The sequence below is a fragment of the Salmo trutta genome, chromosome 31 (assembly GCF_901001165.1).
Source record: "Salmo trutta chromosome 31, fSalTru1.1, whole genome shotgun sequence".
NCBI lineage: Eukaryota > Metazoa > Chordata > Actinopteri > Salmoniformes > Salmonidae > Salmo > Salmo trutta.
The window spans coordinates 13,773,354-13,796,844 of NC_042987.1; the positions used below are offsets into that span (position 1 = coordinate 13,773,354).

General features: G+C 39.2%; 2 protein-coding genes across 6 annotated transcripts; both read left to right on the forward strand.

Annotated features, from left to right (window-relative positions):
* The first annotated feature begins 9 nt into the window (after positions 1-9).
* On the forward strand, positions 10-4,718 carry LOC115169590 (ATP-binding cassette sub-family B member 8, mitochondrial). 5 transcript variants are annotated; one of them, XM_029725348.1, is made up of 7 exons: positions 10-75; positions 861-1,080; positions 2,838-2,974; positions 3,069-3,160; positions 3,330-3,461; positions 3,680-3,813; positions 4,072-4,718. In XM_029725348.1, exons 1-5 carry the CDS (start codon positions 41-43, stop codon positions 3,446-3,448), a joined length of 603 nt encoding a protein of 200 aa, XP_029581208.1. In that variant the 5' UTR covers positions 10-40; the 3' UTR covers positions 3,449-3,461; positions 3,680-3,813; positions 4,072-4,718. The 5 variants fall into 5 exon arrangements, 3 of the variants coding, with proteins under 3 accessions (XP_029581208.1, XP_029581206.1, XP_029581207.1); XM_029725346.1 differs by lacking the exon at positions 10-75 and adding an exon at positions 91-414; XM_029725347.1 differs by lacking the exon at positions 10-75 and adding an exon at positions 91-414 and having other exon boundaries at positions 3,333-3,461.
* Positions 4,719-6,178: 1,460 nt separating this feature from the next.
* LOC115169592 (cyclin-dependent-like kinase 5) lies at positions 6,179-22,431 on the forward strand. Its single transcript, XM_029725349.1, has 12 exons — positions 6,179-8,033; positions 8,551-8,639; positions 9,001-9,068; positions 9,256-9,316; positions 9,530-9,586; positions 13,685-13,780; positions 14,149-14,223; positions 14,334-14,430; positions 19,270-19,339; positions 19,534-19,594; positions 19,808-19,888; positions 20,800-22,431. Exons 1-12 carry the CDS (start codon positions 7,997-7,999, stop codon positions 20,884-20,886), a joined length of 879 nt encoding a protein of 292 aa, XP_029581209.1. The 5' UTR covers positions 6,179-7,996; the 3' UTR covers positions 20,887-22,431.
* Positions 22,432-23,491: the final 1,060 nt, after the last annotated feature.

Genomic DNA, 23,491 nt, shown 5'->3' on the forward strand with positions numbered 1-23,491 from the left:
TCACCCCACTTCACCCCACTGGCAGACAAAATCGTTGCCAATGATGATCAAGAAAAGGAGCAACACAAAAATGAAGTTATGGCCATATTGTTTTTCGTGACCAAAATGCATGTTTTGATATTATTGCCATGTACAGTAAATTGTAAATGAGATGCATTCTGGGATAGTGTCAACATGGCAGCCTTGATGTTGTTCAAGCTTGTAGCCAAAGAACTAACCCTGTTGTACACTTCTGAGCTAAGTGCTCAGTTTATTTGCATTTTGTTAAATTTACGTGAAAAAATGTTTCAACACCACAGCAACAAACGATTTATGGAGGACAACTTGCTAGTCGACTAATGCCGGTAGTCAGCTGATCATGTGTGTACTCGTTAGCCAAACACGTGCAAAAAAGTTTATATTGCACAAATTCAGGTAGGTTCCTCCCCGTTTCGTTCAGTTTGCTTCCGTTTAAGAAACGTTTGCAACATAGTCGGCGTAATGAATACGCCCCTGATGAATTAGGCCACCTCTATCCCAAAGTAGTAGTGTCGTTTACTGTTCACATTAAAAAGTGGTGGTAATCGACCATCCAGAAGTTTCCCAATGTACTTGTAACTTGTTTGATTCACATAACAATAAGTCTAATGAGAAGCCCACCACACAGCTGTCAAGCTCATGTTGTCCATGTTTGTCAAACTTGCACAATAAAGATCACACTACAAATAGTACAGGTTGTTGTAAATTATACATGTAATCACCCAGAAATTCATCTTAGTAGGGTTTTCTTTTTGAGGATGAACCCTTACAGGCCATTCTAGTCATTCTCCTTTGAATAAAGGTTGAATATTTGAAACCTAACATTATTGTTTTCGTTACAGATCACGGCTATACACAACACAATTAGCCAATGCAGGCAACTTCTCTGGACAGCCTAGTAAAGCTGCTGGACATATCTGGGGTCTGGCTCAACGAGCAGTCTGCAAATCGGCCTACCGGACGTCAAGACCAAGGGGCAGTGCGGAAGTTCATCCTGTCGACTGGCATATCCTCTGGGAGTTTGTCAAACCCCAGCTCTTTGCCCTTCTTGGGGCTGTCGTGGTGAGCAACTTAACACTACCCTTACAAAAAAAGATTGCAGTCAGAGTTCAGTATAACTGCAATACATTGCAGTAATTTTGCAGTATAACTGCAGTTCCAGTGCAGTATAACTGCAGTTCAGTTATTCTGCAATTACTGCGTCCAAAATACCACAGTCAGTTGCAGTTTCTGCACAGTTTCAAAACTACAATCTTTTTTGTAAGGGTACTGGACTGTAACATGTAGGCCAAACTCCAGTGGTCGTTGATCTTATTGTATTTTCCTAGTGTTGAAATGTTGAGTGATTTCAGATACCTCATTTGGAATGGAATGAACCAATCATGTATTTTTTCCCAGCTTGCTTTTGGTGCTGCCATCTTGAATATTCAAATTCCTCTGTTGGGCAATCTGGTGAACATAGTGGCACGCTACATGAGAGAGCATACTTGGAATTGCATGAGCGATGAGGGAACCTGCTCTGAAGTCGCTGATCTCCAAATAAGTTGTTCATGATCTAATTTAAATTTAACTGTAGATTGAAGAATCTATATCTGTCAAATACATAGTAAAATATATGGTCATGAAATATATTTGCTGGTTACAGCATCCTGCTTTCTAGGGTAGGGGAGCGAGTAGCAGCAGACATGGGGAAGACCCTTTTCAATCTTTACTCAGGGATACATACAGTTGCAGTTATTTCTCTATTGCAAGCAGAAGGTAGAATAGACCAGTTCCAAGACATGGAGTTGGGTGACTGACTAGATGTCACTAGACCAACTACCTACTGTCCAACTATCAGTCTTGCTAATACAATAGTTCCGTTATTGTTTCAGGCAAGATGTAGCCTTCTTTGATGCCAACAAGACTGGCATGCTTGTGAACCGTTTGAATGTTCAAGTCTTCCTTCAAACTGGTCATCGTTCAGGTATGGCTGTGTACGTATGAATTTATTGGATAATTAAAAGTAGTAGGCTACTCCAGCTGGAGACAAGATTTACATACATTAGAAATCATTGAGTGGTCCCGTGTGGCTCAGTTGGTAGAGCATGGTGTTTGCAACGCCAGGGTTGTGGGTTCGATTCCCACGGGGGACCAGTACGGGGAGAAAAAAAAAATGTATGAAATGTATGCATTCACTACTGTAAGTCGCTCTGGACAAGAGCGTCTGCTAAATGACTAAAATGTAAAATGTAATTGAGGATAAGAACACAAAGTCCGGAGTCTTATTTCCATTGTGGTCCTACAGTGCCTTTGGAAAGTATTCAGAAGCCTTGATTTTCCAACTTTGTTTTTACATTTACAGCCTTATTCTAAAATTTATTTAAAAAAAAATTCCTCATCAATCTACACACCATGCCACCATGCCATAATGACAAAGCAAAACAGGTTATTAGACATTTTTCCAATTTATAAAAATAAAAACATCACATTTACATAGGTATTCAGACCCTTTACTTAATACGTTGTCTAGGCTGTGTGCTTAGGGAAGTTGTCCTGTTGGAAGGTGAACCTTCGCCCCAGTCTGAGGTCCTGAGTGCTCTGGAGCAGGTTTTCATCAAGGATCTCTCTGTACTTTGCTCCATTCATCTTTGCCTCGATCCTGACCAGTCTCCCAGTCGCTTCCGGTGAAAAACACCCCCGCAGCATGATGCTGCCACCACCATGCTTCACCGTAGGGATGGTGCCAGGTTTCACATAATACATTACTATCCATCTAGGATTCAAAAGGTGATCAGTTGATATGGCCATGAGAAACTATATTCTACCGTGTTTTCCAGTTGGTGAGAGCCCTCAGCTCTGGGGCCCGTGTTTTCGAGTACCTGTCTTTGGAGCCTCCATTTCCATGGACAGGGCGCGGATGCATCCCTGACAAATCTCTGACAGGATGCGTGGACTTCATGAACGTCACCTTCAGGCAAGATCATGTCAGAAAGACAGTATTAACACAAAGACAGACACACACATTATTTGTATCAGTGAGTGCCGTTTTTTTCTTTGTTTTCTTACAGTTACCCAATTAGACCTGGCCAACAGATCCTGAAGAACTTCAACCTCATCATCCCCCTCTCTGTGACTGTTGCTATCGTTGGAGAACCAGGAGGTAATGTCCCATGTGTTTCCATGGAAACATACACTCAATTAGTCTGATTACATAAACAAAGGGCCTATAATGAGATTGTAGAAACATTAGTCTGAAAATAGTATAATTATATGGAACCTAATGATATATTTATGAAAATTATGTGATTAGTTATGGCTCTCCTACACAGCAGGGATGTCTACAGTGGCCTCCTTGCTGGAGTGTTTCTTTGACCCCAGCAGTGGTGTGATCATGTTGGATGGCCTGGATATCCGGACACTGGACCCATCCCAGAGGACAAGTAATTAGATTCATCAATCAGGTAAATATCCTACTGTAATCATTCTACACACACAGCTGTATATGTTTTCTAGTGCATATGAGGATTGATTTTTGGGTGATTTGTTCTAGGATCTGTCTTCAGGAGCTGTTTTAGTATGCTTAGTTGCTATCCTCAGTATGACATGGCCTTTTTATGTGATTTTGTCATAACACTAAAAACAAAGTTACTTTGTGTACATTTTCCTCCCATGCTTGCAGGAGCCTGTGCTGTGATGGAGAACATTTGCTTTGGTAAGCGGGGGCTACTGATGCTGAGGTCATCAACGCTGCCAAGCAGGCCAATGACCACCGCTTCCTCACAGACTTTCCAGATGAATACAACCCTGTGGTGGGTAAGTGACAACACATTAGTGAGAACAAAACATCGATTTTTGAGTGAGTCTCCCAGAATGTTATAAAGTCCTGATTTATTACAAGTCTATACCACTCTAATAAACCCAAGACACACATACTCAATGCATTCCTCTTTTCTCAATCAATCAATCAATCAATCAGATGTATTTATAAAGCCCTTTTTACATAAGCAGTTGTCACAAAGTGCTTTTACAGTAAGTGCTTTTATTGAATATTGTATCTCTGTGGACACACAGGTATCTTCTCTTCCTAGGCTGGAACTCACATGGAATTGCTGAACAAAGGAGGGCTGTATGCTGACCTCATCCGCAGGCAGAGATCAGAGGGACAGATGTGAACAGTACTTTGCAGAGCTGCCAACTCTCACTGATTGGCCGTGAGACAAACGCACGCATTTGACCCTCTTTTCACGCTCTCACGGCACACCTCTTATATCTCACGAATTGTAAAGTACTGCTTTTATTTTTCAAATTAGTCCATTGTATAGTCAGCACGTGAACCTTTCGACTGTGCTCCAAATCGTTTTGAAATCGGAGCATTTGCGCCTGCAATTTAACATCACGAGTGGAATCTCTATCATTGTACTATCATTGTCCTGTCTTGCCACAGCACTGTGAACCGCTTCACATTGAAGCATATGATTGGTCTAGTTATGTAAAGGATCAAGGTGATTGGATGCGTGTTTTAAAGAAACGCCCCTCAAGATTAGAGTGGAGCTGAATGGAGAGAGAAAATAATTTTCTGAGTTTATAAAACTAAAGAGAGCAGCACGGTAGCGCTTTTTCATGTACAATGTTTTCAACAAAATTAGGTTGCTGTTACTCCCATCTTATTGCAGACTGCAGTCTTCTGACAGCATGTACTAAAGTCGATTTAATCCACACTTGCATTAGTCCCCTCGATTGGTGATTGGCATTTAGACTGTGACAACAAAAAGGCAACAGACAGACCTACAGTATCTTTTAGCAAGGAAGTTTGGTAGGATGACTTGCTTTGTAATTATGAAAATAATTTTGTCAACCAGATTGTGAACCCAAAAGTGTAAGTTTGATTCTAGAAGGGGAACGTTAAATATAAAATAATTTGGGTAGAGTGTAGGGGCAGATTCATGTCATATTGTCTTCAGGAGATTTTATTAGCTATTTACTTAGTTTAGTCTGATCAATGGAACAATTCTCATCCTTAACAATGGGCTAAAATATTGGGTAATTACTGTGCTAGTCAGCAAGAACACTACTGTTATTCCACACACTTATTTTAATATTCCACTAATCACATATTTGAAATCTGATATGACTACAGTGCATTTGGACTGTATTCAAATCTACACACAATACCTCATAATGACAAAGCAAAAACAGGTTAGATTTCTTTTTGCCAAATGTATTAAAAACTGAAATATCACATTTACATAAGTATTCAGACCCTTTACTCAGTACTTTGTTGAAGCACCTTTGGCAGTGAATACAACCTTGAGTCTTCTTGGGTATGACGCTACAAGCTTGGCACACCTGTATTTGGGGAGATTCTTCCATTTGTCTCTGCAGATCCTCTCAAGCTCTGTCAGGTTGGATGGGGAGCATTGCTGCACAGCTATTTTCAGGTCTCTCCAGAGATGTTCGATCGGGCTCTGGCTGGGCCACTCAAGGACATTCAGAGACTTGTCCCGAAGCCACTCCTGCGTTGTCTTGGCTGTGTGTTTAGGGTCGTTGTCCTGTTGGAAGGTGAACCTTCGCCCCAGTCTGAGGTTCTGTGTGCTCTAGAGCAGGTTTTCATCAATGATCTCTCCGTACTTTGCTCTGTTCATCTTTCCCTCAATCCTGACTAGTCTCCTAGTTCCTGCCGCTAAAAAACATGATGCTGCCACCACCATGCTTTACCGTAGGGATGGTGCCAAGTTTCCTCCAGACGTGACGCTTGGCATTCAGGCGCTTGTCATTTTGTACCCTTCCCCAGACCTGTGCATTGACACACAAAGCTCTGAGGACAATTCCTTCAACCTCATGGCTTGGTTTTTGCTCTGACATGCACTGTCAACTGTGGGACCTTATATAGACAGGTGTGTGCCTTTCCAAATCATGTCCAATCAATTGAATTTACCACAGGTAGACTCCAATCAAGTTGTAGAAACATCTGAAGGATTATCACTAGAAACAGGATGCACCTGAGCTACATTTTGACTCTCATATCAAAAGGTCTGAATACTTATGTAAATAAGGTATTTCCGTTTTTTTTTTTTTTTTTAATATAATTTAGCAAAAATTTCAAAAAACCTGTTTTCACTTTGTCATTATGGGGTATTGTGTGTAGATTGATGAGGGCAAAAAATTATTTTAACCATTTTTAGAATAAGGCTGTATTGTAACAAAATGTGGAAAAAGTCAAGGGGTCTGAATACTTTCCGAATGCACTGTACTTGTGTCTTTGAAAATTAATTATATGAGGCTATGTATTTTTGCAGCCGTTCATGGACAGTTTTGAACAAGATAAGTCATACAAATAAGCATTGGATATTAAAGGCTCCAGCAATCAAATATAATTTTTTTACATTTTATTATTGTGCACATGCTAGGCAGAGATGGTAGGGGGACTCACAACTCATAAACACATCATATTTTGTCTATGTAGAGTAAGATGATGGCAAGGATCTTTAAACCATCTGCATATTCATTAGATATTTCTTGAAGGTTGGGTGAAATTAATTATAATGTTATATTAATGTTATAATATGAACATTTTCAAACATCCAGCACTTGGGAAACATAGATCAGGGATGGCCAACCCTTCTGGAGAGCAAGCAGGATTTTCTTCCATCTGTATTTTAAAGAGAGAGTTCACTCAAATGACCAATTTTAAAATCTTGGTGTCCTTACCTTGAAAGCAGTCTATGGACAAGCAAACTGTAATCTATGATGTGGTTACCCACTGCCATCAATATAAAAATGTCCTGTGCAGAGACTTGGCGTAGTGGTAACACTCCCCGGCACGTGTCACATACAACCTGAGAACAGGGATCAATCCCTTCTTGCAAACGTCTCACTGTTTCTAGCATTTTGCCTGTCTCCCTATCTCATTTCATTAATGTCTGAATAAAGTGTCAAACCACCTAAAATAATGTAAAAAAATAAAATATTAGCCTACTTTACATTTCATCACCCAAAAGCCTAAAAGTAACAAAGTCGTTGAATATTGGGTGTTCATTTAATGTTCAAAGCCTCCTGAATACACATATTTTCCCACACTGGTCATAGGCCTTAGCCATGTAAAAATACGTAGAATTGTAGGAAATGAGCTTTAAAACAGTAAAATCTTCCTGGGGGAGGACCCCCAGTCCCCCATCTAGGGGTTGTGTCAGGGGGCAATGAAATTCACATGGTAAACCTCACTCCAAGCTTTCTTCAAAAGTTGGCAGCCCTGACTTTGATATAGCACAGAACTGTAGGCCTACAATGTGAACTGAAAATACTTCCCGTAATGTACGTTTGTGACATAAAGGATATCCTTTGCCTAAGAAATGAAAAAGATGTGTATGTTTTATAACTAGTTTGATGTTGGTGTAAAGTTACTTTAGTTTAATGGTCCAATGTCAAATTCCATTTTATACAAGCCAAATGTATGGGTGGACAAACGCGATCATATTTTATTGTGCCCCGAGGCTGCAGAAATTGCAAGTGTTTATCATGTGCTGTTAATAGGAAGAGAATACGAACTGTACACTACAGTATGTGATTGAGGTTTTTAAAGGGTTACTTGAACCTGACCTGTATATATCAGTAAATTTAGCAAGACTTTGAGGGGGGCATTTATAATGATCATTGTCTGAACAGATGATACGATGTGAAAATGGTGGATCTAGGCTAGCTAAATCCATTAACAGGCTGTTTAATTTATTTACTAGGGAACATTGGAACAAAATGGAGTATTGCTTTTTAGTAAACATTTCTGATTGACCACATGAGAATGACAGTGAAACAGGTTCATAATTATTTTTGACTGGAAATGGGCGATTTTGCATGCAGTTCATAATCTGGCCTTTAGATGCCCATGTAGCAGCATCATTGTAGCTGAGAACAGCTAGCTAACGCGTATCACAAATATCCCCAAACCCTGGGGCTGCTTTTCACAAGTTAGCTAGTTAAAGACTAGCTTTATTGACAAAATATGCAGAAGTATGAAAAGCTTGAAAAGATTGGAGAGGGTAAGTGTCTGTTTCTTTCCCAGGATTTATCTTGCTGAGAATGTTGCCCGTTAGCATTGCTATGACTGCTACTAGCTAATAGTTAATGTTAGCAGGCATCATATCCGTAATTTTAAATGACAAGTCATTGCTAAGTGACACGTTTGATAGTGTTTATATATTTGGTAGTATTTACTAACGTTAGCAGCAAGCATAAGTTACAACGACAACATTTAGCTAACGTTAGTTACCTACATTACTAGTAGCTAGTTGTCTGACGCGTTAGCTTGTGTTAACAAAATATAGCTAGTTCGCGAGAAATATGTTGACGTATCTATAAAAATATGTAACCTACGTTATTATATTCGTCGGCATCTAGTTAAATTCGTTGAAGTTCACTGCTAGTTAGCTTTTCATTATTCTATGTAAATAATGAAACTAGTTAGCCCAGTCCTGGGCAAGTTAGCTAGCTACCTTGCTAATTAACACAACCCATTCAGTCAAGTTAGCTAGCGAACGTTGTGATTTCTTTCTCCAGGTACATATGGAACTGTTTTCAAAGCAAAAAACAGAGAAACGCACGAAATCGTGGCTTTGAAAAGAGTGAGATTGGATGACGACGATGAGGTAGGAATTTTTGAGACTACAAATACAGGTACTTTAGCTTGCTGTCCAACTGGTTAGCATATTTTTTGATGGCTCAATTTGGTTGCTGCTGTACGCTAGGGCGTATTCATAAAGCAGATTCTGTTGCAAAACGTTTCACACTCACAGCATCAAGCCCGAAGAGAGCTCCCACTGCAGGTGTGAAATGTTTACTGGTCTGTTTGATAGGACTCGAGTTTTCAAATGACACCACTTTGTCACCTGCTTACGACTGCAAGTGTTTTTACAGTGGCATGGAGGGACCTACCTGAAATTAGGACCGAACTAAAATGATTGTTTTAGCAGCTGTTTGGCCAATGATTACACCCTTTGTTTCTTGTAGGGGGTCCCAAGTTCTGCCCTACGAGAAATTTGCCTCCTGAAAGAACTGAAGCATAAAAACATTGTGAGGTAGGTCTGAAGAAATTTGTCAAATTCTGAAAATACATAGCTAGCTAAATGTATTCATGTCATAGCATAGTTAGACCGGCCTGACTCAGTAACTAGTAGTTACTTTTCAAGAGTGTTATAATTAGCATTAGATTAAATATCTAGCCATGCAAAGAGTTTAATTGACATTTCATTTTGTTTTCGCTAGGTTGCATGATGTTCTGCACAGTGACAAGAAGTTAACATTGGTGTTTGAATTTTGTGATCAGGTGAGTGTTGCGTTGTTGCCAGATGAATGCAGATTACATTATTGTATAAAGAGGAGTTTGTAGTTATGACAATTTACCAATAGACTTGACTGACCATTTTAAAATAAATGTGACCGCAGGTTCAACTATAAGGGTTTTGTACTTTTCACCAGTTTGATATGATGAGAAGAAATGTAATGTTGCTGATAGAACCTGTGACTTTTACAACCACAGGATCTAAAGAAGTATTTTGACAGCTGCAATGGAGACCTAGATCCAGAAACGGTCAAGGTGAGTCATTGCTATTCGGTCCTGGCACAATTATCGTGTAACTGACAATTATGGATTCTGGCAGGGGGAGATTTTCGGCACAACACTGTTCATCAAGTTATAACGTGGGAGTTGCTTACTGGACCTTGGCAATCTGTGAATGTTAACTAGCGAACTAACTACTATCTGTGAACTAATGTTTTCTCTATGTAGTTAATTTTCAGAATGAGAGAAATAGGTGAAAATGAGGCGTTGCTTGTTAACTAAGTGGATTCAGGCATCAAGTGTAGCTGGGGCCTGGCTTATTATGCTAGATGTCAATAGAAGTGAAAGAAACGCCACGCACTTTCCCTCTTTCAATAAAGTGGATAAAAAGGGGTATGCCACTGGTGTACTCGCTGCCTGAAAGAGATGCCAACAAAGGGTATCATGCTCTGCTGGCACATTGTAGAACTGATGTCCACAGGCAGAAGGTGTACAGTGTAATAATGTGCAGTGTAGCCCAAAGGTATTGCTTTTGTTGTGTTGAACTTGACAGTAACACTTGTGTGACTGGGGGGGGTGTATTTTTGCACACATGTAGCCTTGTGCACTTGTTCGATGTCTACTATAGTGGCCACTATAATAGAGCAAACAGAATGCCTGTTTGTTTCATTCTATTTCTACTTTTAACCCTAGGATGCAGAGTAAACATGGCGCCCCAAGAATGCATATGCGGGGTCAAAATGACCCCATAATGTAATATCTGTTTTATTTATATGGGTCTAAAATATTATCCATTTTGTGGAACATAATTATTTTGAGTGATTTGTACCTTTCGATAATAATTTTGTTTGAAATGTTTTTAGTCGCTCTTCAACAGTTTGATACACATTTCAATGATAATATATTATGAAAATTCATAACAGCTATTGAAAATATTAGCATATTTTTCTTACAATCAATCTTACAAAGTTTCACATTCAACCTTTTAGTGTGAAGAACAAAATACAGTGGCTTGTGAAAGTATTCCTCCCCCTTGGCATTTTTCCTATTTTGTTGCCTTACAACCTGGAATTATAATTGATTTATTTGGGTGTTTTGTATCATTTGATTTACACATGCCTACCACTTTGAAGATGGAAAATATTTTTTATTGTGAAACAAACAAGAAATAACACAAAAAAACAAGAGCTTGAGCGTACATAACTTTTCACCCCCCCAAAGTCAGTACTTTGTAGAGCCACCTTTTGCAATAATTACAGCTGCAAGTCTCTTGTGGTTTTCTCTATAAGCTTGGCACATCTAGCCACTGGGATTTTTGCCCATTCTTCAAGGCAAAACTGCTCCAGCTCCTTCAAGTTGGATGGGTTCTACTGGTGTACAGCAATCTTTAAGTCATACTACAGATTCTCAATTGGATTGAGGTCTGGGATTTGACTAGGTCATTCCAAGACATTTAAATGTTTCACCTTAAACCACTCAAGTGTTGCTTTAGCAGTATGCTTAGGGTCATTGTCCTGCTGGAAGGTGAACCTCCATCCCAGTCTCAAATCTCTGGAAGACTGAAACATGTTCCCTCAAGAATTTCCCTGTATTTAGCGACATCCATCATTCCTTCAATTCTGACCAGTTTCCCAGTCCCTGCCGATGAGGGAAAAACATCCCCACAGCATGATGCTGCCACCATCATGCTTCACTGTGGGGATGGTGTTCTCGGGCTGATGAGAGGTGTTGGGTTTGTGCCAAACAGCTTTTCCATGATGGCCAAAAAGCTACATTTTAGTCTCATCTGACCAGAGTACCTTCTTCCATATGTTTGGGAAGTCTCCCACGTGCCTTTTGGCGAACACCAAATGTGTTTGTTTATTTTTTTTCTTTAAGCAATGTTTTTTTTTTGGCTGCTCTTCAGTGAAGCCCAACTCTGGAGTGTACGGCTTAAAGTGGTCCTATGGACAGATTCTCCAATCTCCGCTGTGGAGCTTTGCAGCTCATTCAGGGTTGACTTTGCTCTCTTCGTTGCCTCTCTGGTTAATGCCCTCCTTGCCTGGTCCGTGAGTTTTGGTGGGTGGCCCTCTCTTGGCAGGTTTGTTGTGGTGCCATATTCTTTCCATTTTTTTAATAATGGATTTAATGGATTTTAATGCTCTGTGGGATGTTCAAAGTTTCTGATATTTTTTATATCCCAACCCTGATCTGTACTTCTCCACAACTTTGTCCCTGACCTGTTGGGAGAGCTCCTTGGTCTTCATGGTGCCGCTTTCTTGGTGTTTCCCCTTGCTTACTGGTGTTGCAGACTCTGGGGCTTTTCAGAACAGGTGTATGTATGTATGTATGTATGTATGTATGTATGTATGTATGTGTGTGTGTGTATATATATATATATGTGTGTGTGTGTGTGTGTGTGTATATATATGTATATATATACATTGAGATCATGTGACACTTAAGATTGCACACAGGTGGACTTTATTTCTGCTTCTACATTTGCACACACTGTACAAAGATTTTTATTTTGTGTTATTGACTGTACGATTGTTTGTGTGTAACTCTGTGTTATTTTTGTCGCTTTGCTTTATCTTGGCCAGGTCGCAGTTGTAAATTAGAACTTGTTCTCAACTGGCCTATCTGGTTTTATATATATATATATATATATAGCCCATAAATAAGATCTGGTGCAACCAATTACCTTCAGAAGTCACATAATTAGTACAAAAAAATATCTATAATTATTATTTATTTTTTTGTACTAATTATGTGACTTCTGAAGGTAATTGGTTGCACCAGATCTTATTTAGGGGCTTCATAGCAAAGGGGGTGAATACATGTGCACACACCACTTTTTTGTTGTTGAATTTCTTGAAACAAGTTATTTTTTTAATTTCACTTCACCAATTTGGACTATTTTGTGTATGTCCATTACATTAAATCCAAATAAAAATCCATTTAAATTACAGGTTGTAATGCAACAAAATAGGAAAAACGCCAAGGGGAATGAATACTTTTGCAAGGCACTGTAAAACCACCGTAAACATGTTTTTATAATATTTCAAAACATTTTATTTGAAAATCCAAAGTTCATCATCAATGTAAATGACAAGACTAACAATTGTGAATTCAGAAAACATGAACACTAAAAGGAACAAAGTGTGTGTGTGTGTGTGTGTGTGTGTGTGTGTGTGTGTGTGTGTGATGTTTACTTATGCTGCCTTAGTCCATGCATTTGTTACAAACCACAAGCATGTGACTGCTCTTTGCAGACGGGTGTGTTGCACTGAGAACACCAGCAGCTGACTTTTCTATCCTTTTGCGCTTGGGCAGAGCTGGCACCACTTCCTCTTCTGGTCCTGGCTGCTCTGAGTGGTGGTGGCATGGCTCTCTTTCATCACACCATAAATATTTGATTAATTACTTAGATGTTATTGTTGTAGCAAAAAGAAAGGTCAGTTTGATGAGTGCAATGCAGTGATTTCCATAGGAAATACATACAGGTCATATTTGACCCACATGAAAACTTGGGGTAGTGATGCAAAAAAACTATTTTTACTTCAATAAGAAATTTAAAAAACAAAACTAGGGTGTTAGAACATTAAAGACACATTATTTAAGGAATTCCTGGAATATTAGATTACATTTTTGTGGATCAATACAGCAACAAAAAAAACATGACCCGGCATATGCATCCTAGGGTTAGGATGTTTTTTTTCCCCAAATGCAATATTTAGTTGTGTGTGTGTGGTCACACGCATTCTATTATAAAGGCTGTCATGGCTAACTGCAATATTAGTGTATTGTTTTTTTTTTTCAAGACTTGAGTGTCATTTGCAGTGAAGTCTAGGCAACAAATAACATTGGATTGCTTTCCTTATAGTTTTTAGTTGGATTAGGTTCACATTAACCACTTTTTATTTTACACACAGAGACTGATCATGTAGATCATATTCTTTGTTGTTGAATTGGTTCATCTGCATTTCCCCCTAGCAGGGATTTTTTGATTGTTGATTTTGCAATCGCAAAATTATAGCTCCGAAGAATACCTCCAGTGACTCTCATTGATAGTGAGAATACTGTAGTATTACTGCCTTGTGTTTCTGTATCTCTGTGCTTAACTCAGTCTTCTCCTATTTTCTGTATGTGCAGTCATTCATGTACCAGCTGTTGAAGGGGCTTGCCTTCTGCCACAGTCGGAATGTTCTCCATAGAGACCTGAAGCCACAGAACCTTCTCATCAACAGGGTAAGTCAGTGGAATGTTGACTGTTTTTAATTTCTCGTTCTTGAAAGTCCTAAAGTACACATTGTACTTTGGGGCGCCAGCGTAGCCTAGTGGTTAGAGCGCTGGACTAGTAACCGAAAGGTTGCAAGATCGAATCCCCGAGCTGACAAGGTACAAATCTGTCGTTCTGCCCCTGAACAAGGCAGTTAACCCACTGTTCCTAGGCCGTCTTAACTGACTTGCCTAGTTAAATAAAGGTAAAATAAAAAAATTTGTGCTGTATACTGTATGTCTGTCTTAGCTGAAACAGAAATGTTGTTGCTTAGTTAGTGAGAAAAGTATTTCCCTTTTTAAATAAACTACAATGTGGTATGATTTGATTATTTTAGAATGGGGAATTGAAGCTGGCTGACTTTGGCTTGGCTCGAGCCTTTGGAATCCCAGTGAGATGTTACTCAGCAGAGGTGGGATATTGATTACATCTTTTATATGCAATTACATGATTAATTGGGATACTGGCAAACAATTACTGGCCTAACTTACTGGTGACACTCAAGCTTCTCTCTTTCTGAAGGTTGTGACGTTGTGGTATAGACCCCCAGATGTGCTCTTCGGTGCTAAGCTTTATTCTACCTCCATTGACATGTGGTCTGCTGGATGCATATTTGCAGGTATGTGTAACGTCAAGGTCAAAATTGAGACGCAAATTCAAGGGGATGATCTTACGGTCTGTTCATACCTGTGTTTTATAACGCTCAAATAAGTTGGGGCCTCTGCAGACCTGCCAACCTGCACACATGTTGCTGTGTACCAAGCACGTCATTTGAAGTCAAAGTATGCTGGTATGGAAAAACGACCCGAAAATACACAAAAAGAGGCATCTCGTTGGCACGTTGTGGTTTTTGACTCAGCCGTCTGAAGTTGGAGCATAGCCAATCGGAGGACTCAGTCGAGGAGAAAAAACAGAGAGGAAGAGGCTAATGGACAATCTTTGGAAATAATCTCTAGCCCTCTGCTCCTGTAATTGTAGTACTATTTTCCTTCCTCGAGCTGGATGGCATCTCTCCACTTCGCATACCACTGCTGCATGAGGAAAAGGGTAGAAAAAATAGTGAAGTTGAACAAACTGTTTGCCAAATACATGGACTAACAAATTGTATAAGTTAGGCAAGCGCATAACCAATATTATTTTGTAGTTAGTGCTTTTAACTAAGGCGTCATTATAACAAAGGTATTTGGCTACAAAGTTTAGTCAACTATGCGAGAACACTTTGTAGCCCCCACTTGCTTTGATCTCCCCAACGGTAGTAGGCACGAGTGCATTGACAAGCAAGGAAACGTTCAGGAAGTTCTGTGCACGTCGCTGCGTGGATGGAAACAGACATGGCAGAGAGCTGTTCCGCTAATACCATCCTTCACAGGTTATGTTGGACTGTGAAAGTTTAGTAGGCCTATGTTAATGAATCAGTTCTTAATTGACATACAGTACCAGTCAACTTTGGACACACCTACTCATTTATTTGACTATTTTCTGCATTGTAGAATAATAGAAGACATCAGAACTATGAAATAACACCTATGGAATCATGTATTAATCAAAAAAAGTGTTTAACAATTCAAAATATATTTTAGATTCTTCAAAGTAGCCACCCTTTGCCTTGACAGCTTTGCACACTCTTGGCATTCTCTCAACCAGCTTAATGGGGTAGTCACCTGGAATGCATTTCAATTAACAGGTTTGCCTTGTTAATTTGTGGAATTTCTTTCCTTAATGTGTTTGAGCCAATCAGTTGTGTTTGTGACAAGGTAGGGTTGGTATACAGAAGATAGCCCTATTGGGTAAAAGACCAAGTCCATATTATGGCAAGAACAGCTCAAATAAGCAAAGAGAAATGACAGTCAATCGTTACTTTAAGACATCAAGGTCAGTCAATCCGGAAACTTTCAAGAACTTTGAAAGTTTCTTCAAGTGCAGTTGTTAAAACCGTCAAGCGCTATGATAAAACTGGCTCTCATGAGGACCACCACAGGAAGGAAGACCCAAAGTCAGCTCTGCTGCAGAGGATAAGTTAATTAGAGTTAACTGCACCTCAGATTGAAGGCCAAGTAAATGATTCACAGAGTTCAACTAAGAGACGCATCTCAACATCAACTGTTCAGATGAGACTGCGTCAATCAGACCTTCATGTTAGAATTGCTGCAAAAAAAACACTCCTAAAGGACACCAATAAGAAGATACTTTTTTTTTAGGGGGTGGATAAGCTTTAATATTGCGGCTAGATTGTTGCTTCAATCAATGTAATTGTCTGCATCATTTCCAGTCCCCTATATATACACTACCGTTCAGAAGTTTGGGACTAAGCTTGGGACTTTAGAAATGTCATTGTTTTTTTTTTTAAAGAAAAACACCTTTTTTTTTTTGGTCCATTTAAAATAACATAAAATTTATCAGAAATACAGTGTAGATATTTGAGCCTGTAATCGAACCCACAAATGCTAGTTCCTGATACTCAACTAGTCTAAATAAGGCCAGTTTTTACAACAGTTTTCAGCTGTGCTAACATAATTGCGAAAGGGTTTTCTAATGATCAATTAGCCTTTTAAAATGATACACTTGGATTAGCTAACACAACGTGCCTTTGGAACACAGGAGTGATGGTTTCTGATAATGGGCCTCTGTACGCCTATGTAGATATTCCATAAAAAATCAGCCGTTTCCAGCTACAACAGTCATTTACAACATTAGCAAGCTCTATACTGTATTTCTGATCAATTTGATGTTATTGGACAAAAATTTGCTTTTCTTTCAAAAACAAGGACATGTCTAAGTGACCCCAAGCTATTGAAAGGTAGTGTACCTACATACATATTTTTTAGAATATACCTTCCTTTATTATTCCCTGCAAACCCTACCACCCCTCCCCTAATTGAAGAAAACTACTAATTAATAACACCTGGCTTCTACTTCCAGCTTATACATACTATACACATTTTACAGACACAATCTATTTTACAATAGTTATATTTTGTTTTTAATCCTGGCCTTCCTCTATTTGTGATGTCCATCCAGTTTGATTTCTATTTGCTATATATTTGTATCTGTGCTATTTCACAAAAGTTCTGAACCTATATACATTTTACAGACCCTGTATGTTTTACATTTGTTATTAGTCCCACCCTTCAGCTCCATTCAACCCCTCCCATCTATCCCTTAATTTCTATTTGCCATATATTTTTCAACTGTGCTGTGATGCTTCACAAAAGTACTGAACCTTTCTATTCTCAGTTTCTACAGATTGTAAATTAAGAAATGTTTGCTAAATAATTATTATATTATTGATTGATTGACTATGACTTTTCAAATCACCCAGTATTGCTATCTGCTGCATTTGCTCTAGGGAAATGTTGCAATTCTTCAGCCATTCCTGGACCTGTGACCAAAAACGAGCTACATAAGGACAGTACCAAAATAAGTTATCTAATGACTCTGCCTCCTTATATATAACATTATATTGGTTTCAAAAATGTTGTATAATAATTTAAACAGGAAAAATCAAAGTTTTGAATCTGGCGTCATTTTGTGTGTCAATTCATAAACAGTGTGCCATGGAATCGGTACATCGCAAATCTCTTCCCAACTATTTTGCAATTGCTTGGGCCAAGAAACCTGAGCAATGGACATTAGAATGGTGTAAATCTGTCCTTTTGGTCTGAGATTTTTGTTTCCAACAGCCATGTCTTTGTGAGACGCAGAGTAGGTGAATGGATGATCTCTGCATGTGTGGTTCCTCCCGTGAAGCATGGAGGAGGTGGTGTGATGGTGTGGGGCTGCTTTGCTGGTGACACTGTGATTTATTTAGAATTCAAGGCACGCTTAACCAGCATGGCTACCACAGAATTCTGCAGCGATACGCCATCCCATCTCGTTTGCGCTTAGTGGGACTATCATTTGATTCAACAGGACAATAACCCAAAACACACCTCCATGCTGTGTAAGGGCTATTTGACCAAAAAGGAGAGTGATGGAGAGCTGCATCAGATGACCTGGCCTCCACAATCACCCGACCTCAACCCAATTGAGATGGTTTGGGATGAGTTTTACCACAGAGTAAAGGAAAAGCAGCCAACAAGTGCTCAGCATATGTGGGAGCTCCTTTTGAGACTGTTGGAGAAGCATTCCAGTTCTGGTTGAGAGAATGCCAAGCGTGTGCAAAGCTGTAATATATTTTGATTTGTTTAATACTTTTTTGGTTACTTCATGATTCCATATGTGTTATTTCATAGTTTTGATGTCTTCACTATTGTTCTACAATATAGTAAAAATAAAGAAAAACCCTTGAATGAGTATGTGTTTTCACACTTTTGACTGTGAACACACACACATCACAGTATGCTGCTAATGATGTGGTAATAGCCCAGTCAGTTCACGATGACAAGGCATGTTGAATGAATGGTATTAGTCAGACCTAACTTGATGGATGAGGTCAGGGATGGAGACCTGAAATAAGCTCATATAGGCCTCGTTCAGTTGTTTCATATTCCAAATAGCCTACAGTAAGCCAGACTACTACATTGCATCCAGTAATTGAATTAATTTAGAATTTTGTCCCCAAACAAAATGAAGAAGCCACTTCGCATTTTCACAAGACCATCTATATAAATACACCTATTAATTAGAATAATCATTACCCCTAAATTTAACCTAGAAAAAATATGAGCGTCATTGAGACCTCAATTTAATTTAGGATCAAATACTAGACCAGTGTTTCCAAACTTCAGTCCTCTTTTGTGTTGTAGCCCCGGACAAACTCACCAGATTCAACTAATTGAGGGAAGGATGATTAGTTGACAAGTTGAATCAGGTGTGCTTGTCCGGGGCTAAAATTAAAATGTGTATTGTTGGTGGTACGCAAGGACTGGAGTTGGGAAATAGTATTTGACTAGACAACTGTGTTGGCTACATTGTTTGATATAACTTATGGCAGTTCGATTTTTTTTAATTTTTTTTACAGGTTTTTCAAAATGCTCTAACTTCCTGACATTAACTTTTCTAGTGAGCTACTGAAGACCAGCCAATTCCCAAGTACCCATAATGGTCTATAGCCGGGCTCTCCAACCCTGTTCCTGGAGAGCTAGCCTCCTGTAGGTTTTCGTTTTGACCCCAGTTGTAACTAACCTGATTCAGTTTATCAACCAGCTAATTATTAGAATCAGGGGCACTAGATAAGGATTGAAACGAAAACCTACAGAATGGTAGCTCTCCAGGGACAGGGTTGGAGAGCCCTGGTCTATAGCCTACCATTCATACTGGGATTCTTCTGCCAACATCATTATTAGGCTAAAAACAGGTGCATTTGCCTATGATTTGATCTGGGGGGTGTCACACGCTCACTGCCAATGGGTCCAATGCCGCGCTGAAGTGGTACTCAAAAAATATTTAAGGTTGGCAGGTCTGCCTCCTGCCTTTTTTGAATCTTCAATAACTTGTATCATTTTTTTTATTTATTTAGAGTTGGCAAACGCTGGAAGGCCCCTTTTCCCGGGTAATGACGTCGACGACCAGCTGAAGAGGATCTTCAGATATCCTTTCAGGGATGTTTTAGATAGATAGTTAACCACCAAGTTCAGCACACTGTCCATTTGTTGTGTGGTATGTAGAAACAAAACACAGGAACTAAAGTTGGTCCACTTTGTTGAGATGAATCTATTGTAATGACTAAACTTGACGAGTCCTATTTAGTGGTGAAAGTCATTCCTTAATGCTGTTGTGGCACATTGTTGGGTACACCAACTGAAGAACAGTGGCAGACAATGACAAAGCTCCCAGACTACAAGGTAGCCAAACCCACTCATTTTGTGAATTACAGTTGATCATATAGAAATTCATGTTTTCTACTGCCTGTTAGAAAAATGTGAATATATGATTTACAAGGTATGAGATTAATGGCAGTTTCCAGATCACAGATTCATCTCTAAGAGAAGGAACAAATATTTTCTGCGCTGCTGTTTGTTTACATCCGTTACCCTTATTGTTATTTTTGCCTACAGCCGTACCCCATGTATCCAGCCACGACCTCACTGGTGAATGTTGTCCCCAAACTCAGTAGCACAGGACGGGATCTGCTGCAGGTTAGTATTGCCCCCCCCCCCCAAAAAAAAAATCACCATTTATATTATTCAGTATACAATGTATTATCATGCTATAACATCCCTTGATGTTAACATCAATGTCCTTCACTCTTCTATTGTATAGCTCTGAATTCATATGTTTGCACAAATACATATGTGTAAACCCACACAAGTGGCATTAAAAGAACATGCATGTGTCTGGAGTTGTGTAGTTTGTAACTAGTTGACCGCTTAGCTGGGAATATCAACTTACCACCAGGTGGAGCCAGTGCAATGCTTTTCCCAAACATAACTTGAATCAAAGACAGTACATACAGTATGAACTTTATTTATTTAACTAGGCAAGTCAGTTAAGAACAAATTCTTATTTTGCAATGACGGCCTACCCTGGCCAAACCCTTCTCTAACCCAGACAACGCTGGGCCAATTGTGCGCCGCCGTATGGGACTCCCATGAAGATAGACTAAAACTGCTTCTCCAATAGAAATCCTCGATCACACTTGTTGGCGATGTCATAGCGACGTTAGCTAACAAAGCTCACGTGTAGACACGCCATCAGGTCTGAACGGTCGGCTCTTGCCGAACTGCTCATGTGCAGGCTGTCAAATCAAAGGCACTAAAGTTGTTTTTGCCGAAAATGAAAATGTGTCAGTTGGACACTTTCATGAGGTTGGAGTAATAACATCTTAAACTAAAGACGTTGGCTCGAATCTAGGTTGTGCCTTTTTAGATTTTGAGAAAATGAACTAAGGAAGAATTTTGGACTTCCCAAACCCTGTTCTGTTTCGCAAGCGTTCCCAGAAGTTTTGCGATGTTGCGCCTATGGGTTTAGAAACTGTGCTTGAATGCTCAAGAAATGTTGCGACTCAAATATGCGTTTGTACGGCATTCTCTTTTTTTTCTTCTTTTAGAATCTTTTGAAGTGTAATCCTGTCCAGAGGATCTCTGCAGAGGAGGCATTGCAGCACCCCTACTTTGCTGATTTCTGCCCACCGTAGATGAGATGCCAAAACACACGTCACTTAACTGAACCTCAGACATCGGAATCAATCCTCTTTCTCTCCAACTTCTCTACAGTACCTGTCTACCCTGACTCCCTGCAAGACTCATCTTCCAGCAGCACCTGTTTTAACTAAGAGACTTCCCTTCAGTATATCCTGTTGTGCCTCCTAATGGAATTAAGTCCTTGTGTGCTCTGCAAGATTTTAGATTCTATTAGCAAGCATGTTTGTCTTCTCTTTGTCTGTTAAGCACATTAAGCGCACTGACATAGGAACATAACATGTAGCGATGAACAATTCTGGACCCGGAGAAACAGTGAATCCTTCTGAGCCAATAGCTGCACAGCAGAGTAAGCGGTTTGAACAATTGCATTAGTGTGCTGCATAATGTACTGGCAAAAAATGTTGTTATTTGGATACATTCTTCAAATAGTGTTTGTGCCACTGCTGTTAACTTGTCAATATTGCATTAATAGTTTATGATAAGATTGGAGACAGTCTTCCTTGTCCTTCATCATAGTCTTAACCATTTTCCACTTACTTTAATAGGAGATTGTAAAACAGAAGGGGGGGGTTTATTTATATTCATCAGTTACTTCTCAGGCTCTCTATTTAGCTCTTTGTATTCATTTTTTTTGTGCACTTTGGGTAAATGGCATTTCCTTTTTTAGTAGTTAGATCTTGTCCGCGGTCAAGTAAAGTTGAACACAAAGGTGGGGTCAACACATGTATTATGAACAGTGGACCATACGTACCTGAGTAATTGCTTTTATTTTTTTAGTTTCATTTTGTAACTTTCTACCATCTTTACTCATTGACCTGATGTCTTATAGCTTAATGAAAGTGAAGTGAGAGCGGAGGAAATCTGTTGATACTATATTACTACGTAACGATTGTTTTGCACCACTGACTTGAGCTGTGTTCACTCAGATGGATAACTTCATTTTGGCAAGGAACTAGTAAGTTTTGCAGTGTTATTTTACTCCAGATAGTCGCAACTTATCCCACGAAAGCCAGCATTTTTAACTCTTTGAGGTAGCTGTCAAGTACCAAATCTTTGGTTTTGATCAATAGGGAAAATATTTCATTTTGATGTAAAAAAAATAAGAATGCATGTATTTATTGATAATTGAATGTCTGCTTATGTGTGCATTTAGTCTCTTTTTTTTATATATATACAACACATTACCTTTCATGAGTTGCAATGTTCTCCTTATTAAAATAATGAAATGTGTGACACTTAGTTCTTAATGCTTTGGCGGTGTGTGTGTTTGCATCCGAGTTGAGTTGGGACATCACAAGATTCCATTATCACATGTAAAGACAAGCAAATCCCGTGCTTATTTTAGAAAAGAGTACTGTAGAATATTAGTTTAAATATGACATGATTTTAAGCTTTATTTAGAATGACGAGTGAACTTTGCACTTTCCTATTATCATAGTTTTATTGTAGGACTTGGGTTAAGTATTTAGACAATTGCTGTCAGTCAGTGGTCTCTAAATTTCAAAACACGACAGCTCAATAAAGTGGACTCAAAAGTTGTTTCTTGTTCTGCTTTTTTTGTTGTGGGGAAAATGATTTACAATTTGCCCATTATTTTCTGTTAAAGTCGAAACCCAGCCCTGTCAATATCAGAGCTGGGGCACGGTGGAGAAGATGTCCGAAGTGGAGAGCCTTTGTTGCAACCTTTTGCCCTACGCACCAGCAGGCGCAACAGGGATGAGTGAGTTTCAGTTAAGCTGTTACCATGGTTCACGACCAATGATTTTTAAAGTTACCTTTAGCACCAAATATTATTGCCAAGACCCCAGTTACACAACCGGTCCAAGTAGTTGAAGGAAGCCATATGGAGGGAGGCATTGAAAATATCACGTGTTGTGTAGGGGTAGATGATCTGATCTACATTGATTAACCGATGCACCAAACAATGTTGATTACATTTCCAGATAATCCGTCACGTTTCACGTAAGATTGAGAACGTTACACTTGATAAAAAGAGGGTATTAAGTATTTAATGACTACTTAAGGTCAATCACAAATGATATATCACATATACAGTACACGGAACCAGATTAACCTAGTTCAGTTCCACAGCTGTCTGTAGGCCTCCAACAGGGTGAGATGTACTATAATCCATACTCTAGCCTCGTTTATACCTGGTGCTAACATGTGTCTTTTGTCCTGATCTTATCCACATTCTGATTGTGCCCACATTGTAGGTTGCAGATATCCTGTCCCTCACTGTAAACGATATGCTCACTGTATGCAAATCATTTCACAGATATTCTTTCAAAATAATATTTCATTTATTTTAAGATGCATAAATGAATGGCATCGCCTGTCAATGATTTTAGAGGGCGGGATTATGATCATTTAAATGGTTTCACTGTCCAGATCTGTCTACACAATGCGTCTGACTACCTCCGGAGGTAGTCAAGAAGATCTGATCACAATCAGATTACATTGCGTCTTTTAATCTTCTACATCTGTCTAAAAATGTGGAAAGAATCAGAATGTGGACAAGATCAGGACAAAGGACGCATGTGAGAACCAGGTATAAGCAGAGCTTCTGTAAACTCTAGTCTTACAGAAATATAGCAC